At 45.9% G+C, this 12,424-nt stretch overlaps 1 protein-coding gene across 1 annotated transcript; it reads left to right on the top strand.

Moving 5' to 3' along the window:
* Positions 1-3,205: 3,205 nt before the first annotated feature.
* LOC125453388 (protocadherin-8-like) lies at positions 3,206-10,636 on the top strand. Its single transcript, XM_048532899.2, has 4 exons — positions 3,206-5,781; positions 8,289-8,356; positions 8,530-8,669; positions 8,876-10,636. Exons 1-4 carry the CDS (start codon positions 3,310-3,312, stop codon positions 9,289-9,291), a joined length of 3,096 nt encoding a protein of 1,031 aa, XP_048388856.2. The 5' UTR covers positions 3,206-3,309; the 3' UTR covers positions 9,292-10,636.
* The last annotated feature ends 1,788 nt before the right edge of the window (positions 10,637-12,424 follow it).

Here is a 12,424-nt window from a genome sequence, read left to right as displayed (position 1 = left end):
AATATAGTTAATGATAACTACCATCTTCACTTGTCCTCCTCCCACTTTACACCATGTACCAGAAGCAGGATTGAGAAGTTCTACAGTGATAATGGGAACTGCAGATGCTGGAGAATCCAAGATAATAAAATGTGAGGCTGGATGAACACAGCAGGCCCAAGCAGCAGCTCTGATGAAGGGTCTAGGCCCGAAACGTCAGCTTTTGTGCTCCTGAGATGCTGCTTGGCCTGCTGTGTTCATCCAGCCTCACATTTTATTATCTTGAGAAGTTCTACACCAGTGTGCATCGCTGGAGCTTTCAAACTAATAGACTTCCGATCGATTGAAAGCCAACGAATGTTACTGCTTCTGCACTCAGAAGCCATTAACCTTCACTGAACCCAATAAACGATACAACAGATGAAGGACAAGCTGAAACCATCCTGCGCACTGCTTTGGGATGACTTCGGTGTTCCTTCACTGAACTGTGCCGGGAACCACACAGCAGTCGGCTCAACCTCATGTTAGCCAAACATATTTCTTTCTGCTAGATAGAGAGACAGAGAAAGTGAGAGAAAACGAAAAGTGGCATTCGGGTTTCCCACATGTAAGTTTTTGCTTTAGAATTTTAAAACGCAGACTTTGTTTTTAAAAAAAAGAAAGACTATTCAGGCATTAGCTTCCTCCAATGAGTTGCCCGTTCGGAGATATTTGCACATACCGCAACAAGTTCTAAACAATTCTATTTTAGTTCAAGATTGTAATGCAGGCCTGCGGTAGAATGTACTGTTCGCTCCAAATCAGCACTTAGGTCAATCCGGCCAACATTCCAAATCGTCCATTTCATTGCCAACCGGGGCACTTTCCTGAAATGCTTTGGAAAAACCCCCCCACCCCACAGCGCCTCGATGTCGTTCCGATGCTTAGAAATGGTAACAAGGGAGATTATCCTTTTGTTGGCGTTTTACATAGGAGCGACAAAAGTATTCTCGGCAGGGTTTCTGGCGCTGGAGAGCGCCAACCGATCCCACCCCCACCCACCACGAAGGCGGCTTCATCAACAAACGACTCTCACTTCTCTCGCGTGTCCTCCACAGCCTTCGTGAAACGGCAGAGTGCGCCCAATCCTCACACTGCTTCTCCAGAGCCAAATGTCCCTGCCTCCTCTACTCACAAATGGCTAAAGCCAGCAACCTGATAATGATGTCTCAGCGGGAAAACAAACAGGAACATACCTGCCAAATGTAGGAATAAAACAAACTCCAAAATTTCTTATTTCGCACACTCAGGGAAAGGCACTAATTTCTGTCCGCTGGACCTAATTCGTAAACTTCAACATCTGAAGCGAACTAAAACTATTCTGCGACCTGCAGCATAAGACAGCACGTCACGTACACGGAAACGGCATCCAGCTGTACACATTTGTTTTTTTCATCCTACAACACACCAGTTCGCTTAAGTAGCTGCAGGACTTTAAAAAAATTAACCCACTTAATATATGTTGATGACACAGAAGTTTTATTTTAAAGAAAGAAACACATTGAGTGGCTTCACTATAAAGCAGACTAGATCTGATCGAGAACGCACCAAGATCTGTCCTGCGGTGAGCTGTCCGTTAAGACAGTTAATCGGTTAACACAATTACTTCTACTGTGGCCATCGGGTTCTTCCATCGACTGTAGACGCGACATTCAGATCACACTGCACTAGGCAAGAGAAATAAAATGCAAATAAACCTTTTGGATTCTCAATTGATTCCAAATTGCTCCAACCTAATATTATTCTCATACTTAAAAACTGTAAAGCTGTAAATCAGCAACAAAAAACAACTCGGTAAGGTGAGGCAGGATCTGTAATTTCTGTTTTTGTTTATTCGAATACTTGGAGCGTACATTTTTACATAATACCCCGCATCTGGTTGTTGCTGTAATGGTGTGCTTAGTTAATACAGTGCACACGAAGCCTGCCAGCAGCTAGTGGGTCTTGAGCAGGCGGTTGGAGGGTTAATATCGGGACAGAAGTCTTCCGGATATTCCAAATGACAGGCTTCTGTTCCTTAGTTATCTCTGCCTGTTGTTAAGATCAACTGGGCTAATCTTAACGAGATTTCGAACCACGGCTCATTAAATACTTAAAATCCGACTGAATGCGAACATTAAAAAAATGTAATGCAATTTTGTTACAGTTTGTTAGTATTAAAACATCAATGACTCTTCAAGCTACAAGATCCATTTTGTTGACAGCCATAACCAGTTGTCTCCCTTCACAGTCATACTCTATAGAATCCCTTGAATGTAACTAATGATTCACTTTCTAAAATCGCCTTCAAAAAGATTATAAGGCTTTACTGTACTGGTAATACGTTATAACTTAAGGATGCGCGATCTTATAAATTCGAAAATCTAGTATTTTTATCAAAAGCCAGAGATTAAATTTAAAAAATCTTTAGAGTCAAAAGATCATGATTTTAACTGTAATTGTGAAGAGAAACGATAATACAACAATGAAAATGTAATGCTCACAGATCAGTACAAATAATGAGATTAACACACAACTCCGAAATTAAATCTCTCGAAGTAGTGCTATGATTGGCTCTGATCACCTCTAAACTCAATTAGCGAAATAAGCTGGATAAGGACATGAATAGGAAATGTTTTGTACGGATATGGGCCAAATGCAGGCAGGTGGGAATAGTTTGCTTTGGGAACTAGGTTTGGACAAGTTTAATCGAAGGATCTGTTTCCATGCTGGAGGGCTCCAAGTGAGCATTAGGTGGTTCCGACAACTGCATAATCACACAAGCAACTTATCTTCTGGTTTGAGTAAATTTCGTAAAATAAACAATGGCTTTAAGCAAATTGAAGAATTTCACGACTGGAGGAATCGAGACGAATACCGCTCTGAAGTAACGGAAGTCTGAAGATCGTGTAGAATTGGCTACAAAATAAAATTATTGTTAAATGTGTTTCTAATTGCTGTCAAAAGTAAAACAAAAACAGGCGAAGTTCTGTATGAAACTCTCATCAACGTTGAACATTTGTCAACTTTCTTTAAACAAATTTTGTCATCAGTTTGTTGGGGCGCGTTAAATTCGCAAATGTCCTGAACATCAAAGGCAACATTTGCTCGCCCTTGAGAGGAGAGGATTGGCCACTGATTTTCTTATTTGCATGATATTCGCAATAAAACGACCCCAAGCACTGGGGGTTCACAAGAGGGACAGTTGACTGTCAGCGTAATTCTTTGTACTTAGTAATAGGAGGGCAACGTGCTTTCAGTGCACCAAGAAAGTTTATACTGGACACTCTTCCTGAGTGAAGATTCTGCAGGATGAGCCCTCAGAGAGGCAGAAGCAGGGTTGCTGGTGTCCCGGTCTGCAGTCCCTCCAGGAAGCCCTGCTTACCCCTTCTTGCCCTCCTCCTCCTCGCTCCGACCATGAGTGACTGTAAAACGGTCAGATACTCCACGTACGAGGAGCAGGAGCCCGGCACCGTGATCGGAAACCTGGCCAGCGATCTGCAGCTGGAGGCGGCCGGGGGCCAGAGCGGTTTCCGACTGATGCCCGAGTATAACGGCTCGGTGCCGGTGAGGGTCGGGGAAAGGGACGGGCAGCTGACGGTAGGAAGCCGCATTGACCGGGAGCAGCTTTGCGAGGAGCAGGATCCGTGCCTGCTGCTCCTGGATGTGGTGAGCTTCTCCCGGGACAAGTTCCTCCTGATCCACGTGGAGATCCAAGTGCAGGACATTAATGACCATCGCCCCGAGTTCCCGCAGCCCGAGATCGAGCTGGAAATCTCCGAGAGCTCAGCGCCGGGGACCCGGATCCCTCTCCCCGCGGCTCTAGACGCCGACACCGGCTCCTACTCGGTGCGGGGCTACGAGCTCTCGGTGAACGGTCACTTGGAGCTGGAGCTGCCGGGCGGTGCAGGCAGCGGCGGGGCCCAGCAGCCGGTACCGGCACCGACGCTGCTGTTGGTGAAGCCTCTTGACCGGGAGAGCGAGGCCGAGCTCAGCCTGAAGCTGAGAGCCCGGGACGGGGGCAATCCACCTCGGAGCGGGGAGGCGCGGCTCCGGGTGCGGGTCCTCGATGAGAACGATAACGCTCCGGCCTTTGGCAGCGGCTCCTTGGAGCTGGAGCTGCGGGAGGACACGGCCCCGGGTTCGCTGCTGCTGCAACTCGAGGCCCGGGACCCGGACCAAGGCCTAAACGGCGAGCTCCGGTTCGCCTTCAGCCCGAGGGTCGGGGCGGGCGCTCGGCGCCTCTTCCGCCTGGAGCCGCGCTCCGGCCGCTTGAGCCTGAACGCGCCGCTCGACCACGAGGCGCGCGCCCGCTTCGAGCTGGAGGTGGAGGCGCGCGACCGCGGCGCCCGGCCGCGCGCCTCCAGCTGCCGGGTGGTGGTGCGCGTGCTCGACGTCAACGACAACGCGCCCGAGATCCGCGTGAGCGCGCTCGGTGGCGGTCCGGAGGCCGGAGAGGCCTCGGGCCTCGCGTCCATCACCGAGGCGGCGGAACCGGGTAGTTTCGTGGCGCTGGTGAGTGTGTGGGACCGGGATTCAGGAGCTAACGGCCGCCTCTCGGTATCGCTGCTCGGGCCCCGCGAGTTACGCTTACGGCCGGCTTATGGCCTTAACCACTACATGATCGTGACGGCGGAACGGCTCGACCGGGAGCGGGACACCGGGTATAACGTGACGCTGGTGGCCGAGGACCAAGGCCCGGATCCCCGCCGGACGGTCAGGCCTCTCACCGTCACCGTCACCGATGTGAACGACAACGCGCCCGCCTTCCCCCGCCCCGTCTACCGCCTGTCGCTGGCGGAGAATAACCTGCCCGGGGCCCAGCTCGGTACCGTCCGGGCCCGTGACCCTGACCTTGGGCCTAACGGCCGCCTCACTTACCGCCTGCTGCAGCCGCACGAGGGGCCGGCGCCGGGGCCTGGGCTGCAGCCTCCGGCCGTCGCTGTGGAGCCTCACACCGGCTCCTTGTACGCGCTCCGCTCCTTGGACCGTGAGGAGCTGCCCGAGCTCGAGCTGCTGCTGCAGGCGACAGACGCCGGTTCCCCGCCGCTCAGCGGCTCCACCACCGTCCGCCTGGTCATTACCGACCGGAACGACAACGCTCCGCTCATCACCCACCCGCCGCCGCCGCCGCCGCCGCCTCCCGGGAACCGCTCGGCCGCTCCCGCTCCCGCCAAGGTGGCGCTGCCCGGGGGCGCGCCCCGCGGTTACCTGGCGGCGCGCGTGCGGGCCCAGGACGCGGACGAGGGGCCGAACGGCCGCCTCAGTTACCGGATCGTGAGCGGGGAGCCGCCCGGGCTCTTCACCATCCGCCCCGACACCGGGGACGTGTACCTGGGCCGCCCGCTCTCCGCGTCCCCCGCCGGCACCGGGCCCGGGGCCTTCAGCCTGGTCGTGGCCGTCAGTGACGGCGGCCTGCCCCCGCTGTCCTCCACCGTCACCGTCAGCTTCACGGCCGGGCCCGGGCCTCAGCCTCGGCCCGCTCCTGCTCCCTCCGGCTCCCCGGGGCCGGCACAGTGGAGCTGGGACACCTCCTTCACCGTCATCGCGGTGCTGGCCGCGGGCTGCGTGGCCTTGCTGCTGGCCATCGTCGGTATCGCCTCGACCTGCGGCACCGGAGACAAGGGCCGGGGAGGGCGGCCGCCCCAAGCCTTGGACCCCCAGCCGGACGCTGACCGTCCCCCGTCCCCGGGCGGGCTGCACAGTGACGGAGCTTCGGAAGAGGCGAGGAAAGGAGTGTCTCTCCTGGAAACACAGCATCGACTCACCGGCAACACTGAGGAGGTAATCAACAACTGGGTAAAGTTAAACTTCCCAAATTTAAACTCTCCACCTGTCAGTTTAACACCTTTAAAATAAAACCAGCAAGGCTGGGAACCTGAAACCGAAACCATCGGCTGTCAGACAAAAACACAGCAGCTCCGCCAGCGCCTGCTGGAGAGAAAGCAGAGTCTTATCTTTCCAGAGATAATGGGAACTGCAGATGCTGGAGAATCCAAGATATTAAAGTGTGAAGCTGGATGAACACAGCAGGCCAAGCAGCATCTCAGGAGCACAAAAGCTGACGTTTCAGGCCTAGACCCTTCTTCAGTGCTCCTGAGATGCTGCTTGGCCTGCTGTGTTCATCCAGCTTCACACTTTAATATCTTGGATTCTCCAGCATCTGCAGTTCCCATTATCACTCAACATCTGATCAAGATCCTTCTGATGAAGGGTCACCAGACTCGAAGCATTAATGCAAGAATGCAAATTTCTTTTAAAAAATTCATTGGGATGGGGGTGTCACTGGCTAGGCATCATTTATACCCATCCCTAATTGCCCAGAGGGCAGTTCACAGTCAGCCACATTGCTGTGGGTCTGGAATCATGTAGGCCAGACCAGGTAAGGATGGCAGTTTTCTTCCCTGAAGCACATTGTTTTTATTTTAACTCTTGTTTCTGTCTAGATGCTGCCAGGTAGTTTTTCCAGCAGTCTCAGTTTCTGTTTGTGATTTTTAACAAAATACTGCAATTTTCCACAGGCAGTCATGATGCAAGGCACTGTTAAGATTTGTTGACCACTAAAACAAAACCAGTGAATTTTGGAAATCTCTAAACACAAACAGAAATTGTTGGAGGGTTTCTGTCAATGCATTGCAGGTGTGGTCAATTGAACTAGGGTCTGGAACAAAGTGAAACCCCACAAATCATAATTTTAAAAAAAAATTGCTGGAGAAACTCTACAATTTTAGAAATTTGATCTTTTTTTAAAACGTAAGATTATCCCTGACTCTAATACGAACTGGCGCCACTTGTACTGCATTTTAGGTTAAGAGCTGCGGTATTTCTGGATTTGGGATATCTCCACATACTTTACCAACCATCTCATTTTGCAGTTACAACACAGAAGGCCACTTAGCTAGCAGAGACATCACAGGCTATTGGAATGAGTAATTCACCTATAGTTATGCCCCTGCCCTCTTTTTAATCTGTAGTCCTCTTCTCTTTTTCCCTTTTTTCAGATTGTGGTCCGACCCTTTCTGTTGAAATCAAGGGATGGAACAGATCTAAAGTAGTTTCATAAAGAGAAAATTCTTTAAATCTACAATAGTTGAAAGCTGAAGAGATGAGACTCTAGATAATTGAAACAAAAAATTCATGCCAGAGAAATGTTTATCAGCAGTTATATCACATCATTTAGGGGGTACTTCACTTTTGTTTCCTGGCAAACGAAATGTGTGTGTGTCCAATGACTTCACAACTGAGTGTCTCAATGTCAAATCTGCTAGTGATATTCCAGTATATCTCAACTTCTTGAAAAGCAGGGCAGCTGCAGTAATTCAAGTATGCCTGGATTTCTGCATTTAACTGCACATGCTGTCACTGGAAATGGATGTTTGATTTACACTTGAGTAATTTTATTTGTAAGTAGCCATACTGGTACAGCAAAATCTGGACTATAATTGTGTATTGAAAATTGCAGTTTTCAAAATTACTGTAGCTTTTGTGTGTTTTAAATGCAGGGCCAGGTTATTCAATTCCTCAGATGTTTGCACCATTCAAATAGGTCATAGCTGCATCATGCCAATTTTTACACTTTACTCAAATTCCTCATGTTTTAAACCTTGCCTGACTAAAATCTATTTTCAAACCTTTAAAGTTCCTGTTTTTGCAACATTTATTCACCACTTTCTGGAGTGAGGGTTCCAAATATCTGCTATCCTTTTTAGAAAGTAATGCTACTGAATGGTATGTCTATTAACTGTACTGGATACTTTACAGTTTAAAAAAAAATGATAATCTGATACATTGTAGGACAGCTGTCAAACAAGCTTAGGAGCATTTAGCACATGGGCTTGTTTGCCAGCAAAATACATTTGACTTCATGTTTACCAATGTTAATGGAGGGGGTGTGGGGAGGAGGATAAAGTTCAACTCACTGTAGAAAGTACATTTTATGAATGAAGCTTTTATCTGCCTCCCTTAATAATCAGGTACTTGGTATACCCTCAAACTGTAAAGCATCCAAATGACAACTGATGGAAAGTCATGAAGTTCCATTGTGTGATCATTGATCTGTGCACAGCATGAATATGTCATTGGGATAATGAGTTGTCAATTATTCATCTGCCTATCATAGAAATCATTTTTTTCACTTTTTTTCTTCACTAACAGTACTGTGATTTTATAGTTACAGAAATCTACTGCAAGTTAATTGTTATAAAACTATAACAACATGTTATGTAATTCAATAATGAAGTAATAATTATAAACAGCCCTAAAAAAGTGAAATACTATTTTGCTTATTTTAGGGCTTTATGCCAGAGCCTGATGTCAATCATGGAGCTTTTTGTACAGTTGCCTTTCATCAAAATATCAAGTAAGTGGATTGTTTGATTCAATTATGTATTTATACACTTTATAAGCATGTTGGGCAGTCAGAAATGATTAATGAAGAATACCAGAATTTGTTTGGTCACCTTTGTAAGTGCTGTTCAGATTTTAAGATATATATTTTTCCTCTTGTAATGTTTCCTTACTCCTCCCTTGCAGGGCCCACGTGTGTCCTGGACAGGATGTGTTCAGTGGAAAAGACAGTGGGAAAGGAGATAGTGATTTCAATGATAGTGATTCTGACATAAGTGGTGATGGATCAAGAAAAGGACATACAGTAATTGATCAAAGACAGAATGGTAAACAATTAAATCACGGATTGTGTGCTCTCCATTTGATGCTCGTTTAATCACTCTAGAATCTCTTTTTGCAGTATTGGAAATTATTTTCCAAACAGAAAAAGTTAACATTCTCATTTTATTTGCACCTGAAATTTATTAGGATGTGATGTTAAAATCAATGTTTTGAAGCTCTAAATATTTTTCACCCTTCTCTTCCAATTTAGGTGTGTTCCCCTGTCATAAGAAAAGCCAAACGCCTTGCAGTTCTGAACCCCATTACAACTTCACGTCTCAAATGACAGAATGTGGAAAATTCTCCTCTTGCTCAAAACAGAGCTATGTGGTTGCTTATTCTTCAATACCTGCAACGTTACTGCATTCATCTAGTGGTGAAGTCTCTTCCGTTCTACAGGATCAGCCATTAAAATATACTCAGCAGCATGGCCACGTAACAAGGTCGGAACCTCAAACTTCTGAAAGTGTGTTGTCTAGAGAATCTGGAAGGACAGGACCCTCACTTCACCCATCTGTGATACAGAGACCTATTAAAACAACTTCATCAGCATATAATGCTTCTGGTCAAAGATACCAAACCAGTTATCTTAATACAGCCCTCTCTGAAGTGGCTACTTCTTTTTGAACTCACAAATAAACCCTGTGTCATTGTTCAATTTGACGGCAATAATTGCCAATATACGTGCAATATATTCACTTCTGTCTGAGCCTACTTTTTAAAAAATGTCTTTTGGATAAGAAGCTATGATGCTGCTTGGCCTGCTGTATTCATCCAGCTCCACACTTTGTTATCCATGACCTCATGTAAGCTCTAATGGAATGTTTACAATTAGTTTTCATATTTGTTTTGCAGTTTAGCTCCATTTTAAAACACTCGCATGAACTCTCAAACATAGTCCTATTCAAACTAGTGATAAGAAGAGTAGACTTATCAACGTGACATGATTTTCAACTTTTAAAATTTTTACTCTAGCCAAAAATGAAACCTAATCCGCTGTGCCTACTCCGAATATGGCATGATTAGGTTACCTCCTTCATTTAAGTTAGAAATATTCCAATAGAATTTTATGAACAGAAGTAGTGTGCAATTTGTGGTTACTGCTATGTATCTTAAGGTAAATTGTTTACAGTAGGAGAGACTAGATTTAGCTACACAAACAACTTATGGAAAATTGCACTTCCCTTTTTTTTAAAATAAAGTAGAAAGTAGCAACCCTATACTATTATGTATTTATGATTCAACATATTGTTCTATAAAATGGTTTCACTGGACAGTAACAAGATTTTTGCCCAAAATGTGGGTGTAGGGAACAAATCAGCCATACAAGGTTATACTTTTTTTTTTTCTCCTAAGCATTCTATCCAAGGGAACCAAAATGTAGAAAAGTTATTTTAAGAAAATTGGGCAAAGGCTATGCTGAATAATTTCTTGAAAAAGAAAAATCATTAAATACCCACAAAAAACTCTAGTTCATTCCAGACTAGTCACAATTATGACATTGCTAGTGTATCAAATAGTAGCAGGATAAGGCCATTTGAACTCTAAGCATGCTTGGTTTACAATTCTGGCAGGATTTGTCCCCATCTCTGTCCTAAATGTGCAACCTCTTTATTTTTTCCTGAGACTAAAACCTAGTTTCAAATTTCACAGTTGTGATAAACACCCTTTTTCAGCACCCGCTTAATGGTCATGGTAAAGAATGTTCATTTCAGTTGGATAGCTGTCATTCTTACAAATTTTGAGGGGAAGAGAGGACACGTGTGCACTCATATACAGTCTTTGTTCTTGGGTATCATTATGGCAAAGTACTGAATGGTAACTGTTAGGCTTAATTGTGTAAACTTCTTTGGTGAGGAAGAGAGTAACTTTATAATATTTTTCTACAGAATTGTTCCTTGTTTTCTGAGGAATTTTTCAGCAATGTTTGTTTACTCTAAAAGTACAATTAAAGTTTTGTTTTCTTTTTAAATTCGAGTGTTGACTGTATTTTGAGACACTTCTGGATTGTTATACAGGGTGAGTAAGACCTCAGCAGCCGCCTGCTGCTGCTGCTGTCCCCCGTTTGCAATTCCATCTGGTTCCTGGAAATGTATAATCTGTAATGCTTCACAATATCCATGAAAAATGTCCGCTGTGAACAAGGTAAGTGTAGTACAGCAAACTTTTTATTAACTGGCCTGAATGGACCAGGGCTGTACTGCTTGATCAAATGTTTTGGATAATCAGGCGATAGACATGACAACAGTAAGCCCTGACCAAGCAAAGTTTTGAGGCATCAGCATCTCTCAAAACATGTATGCAAAATGACAGGGTAATAGAAATGCAATGCACGTCACTCTTACACTTTAATTACAGCATAAATACTTGTAGAATGCATTATTTGAGGTCTTAGAGTCATTTTAGCACAGAAACAGACCCTTAGGTCCGACCTGTTCATTCTGAACATAATCCCAAAATAAACTAGTCCTGCTTGCTCACTCCTGGCCCGTATACCGTATCCTGCAGTGCCACAATGATGCTACCCGAAGGTTGCAGGAACAGTAACTCATATTCCGCTTGGGAACCCTGCAGCCCAATGGTATCAATGTTGACTTCACCAGCTTCATATTCTCCCCTTCCCCCACCGCATCCCAAAACCAGCCCAGTTCGTCCCCTCCCCCCACTGCACCACACAACCAGCCCAGATCTTCCCCCCCCCCCACCCACTGCATCCCAAAACCAGCTCAGCCTGTCTCTGCTTCCCTAAGCTGTTCTTCCTCTCACCCATCCCTTCCTCCCACCTCAAGCCGCACCTCCATTTCCTACCTACTAATCTCATCCCACCTCCTTGACCTGTCCGTCTTCCCTGGACTGACCTATTCCCTCCCTACCTCCCCACCTATACTGTCCTGTCCACCTCTCTTCTTTTCTCTCCATCTTCGGTCCGCCTCCCCCTCTCTCCCTATTTATTCCAGAACCCTCACCCCATCCCCCTCTCTGATGAAGGGTCTAGGCCCAAAATGTCAGCTTTTGTGCTCCTGAGATGCTGCTGGGCCTGCTGTGTTCATCCAGCTTCACACTTTATTATCTTGGATTCTCCAGCATCTGCAGTTCCCATCATCTCAAAAACATTTCCAAGGTGCTTCACAGGCATTATCCAACAAAAGTTGTGACCATGCCAAATAAGGAGCTGTTAGGACAGTAGTGCTCATTGGGTTAAGCTTCAAGGAGCATCTTGAAAGGGCTGGGCAAACGGATTTGGAGAGAGCATTATAGATCTTGGGACTGGGGAATTGAAAGAATTAGATGATCAGCTAAAGACCAAAAATTTCAGAGAGTTCAGGAGCTGCAGATTGGGTTAGACCTTGGCGGAATGTGCAAGCAACTGTATGAATTTTAACATTGAAGTAAGAAACAATCACTTTGCTGTGGTTATGAAGTTACTTACAGGCCAGATCAAGTAAATCTTTTAGATTTCATTCCATAAAGGACATTATTGAACGAGTTTGGTCCTAATGACAATTGACAATGATTATATGGTCATCGTTAGACTGGATTTCAATTCCAGATTTTGTGTTCAAATTTCAATGAATGCCATGGAAGGATTCAAATCCTGTCCGAAAACATTAGATTACTAATCCAGTGACATTACTATTTCATCACAACTTTCCTCAAAACTACCACACCTGGAATCGCTGCAGCTCACTGAACACAGAGGTGATGAATGAACAGGCCTTAATACACTTTCGGAATCAGGGAAAAAGAGATCAGTATCTAC

The sequence above is a fragment of the Stegostoma tigrinum genome, chromosome 6 (assembly GCF_030684315.1).
Source record: "Stegostoma tigrinum isolate sSteTig4 chromosome 6, sSteTig4.hap1, whole genome shotgun sequence".
NCBI classification, from domain to species: Eukaryota; Metazoa; Chordata; class Chondrichthyes; order Orectolobiformes; family Stegostomatidae; genus Stegostoma; species Stegostoma tigrinum.
This window is presented reverse-complemented; position numbering and strand designations above follow the sequence as displayed.

Coding starts and splice junctions, on each gene's coding strand:
- LOC125453388 (XM_048532899.2), top strand. CDS start 3,310: ATGAGCCCTCAGAGAGGCAGAAGCAGGGTTGCTGGTGTCCCGGTCTGC. Junction 8,357..8,529: donor GCCTTTCATCAAAATATCAA/GTAAGTGGATTG, acceptor CCTCCCTTGCAG/GGCCCACGTGTGTCCTGGAC. Junction 8,670..8,875: donor AATTGATCAAAGACAGAATG/GTAAACAATTAA, acceptor CTTCCAATTTAG/GTGTGTTCCCCTGTCATAAG.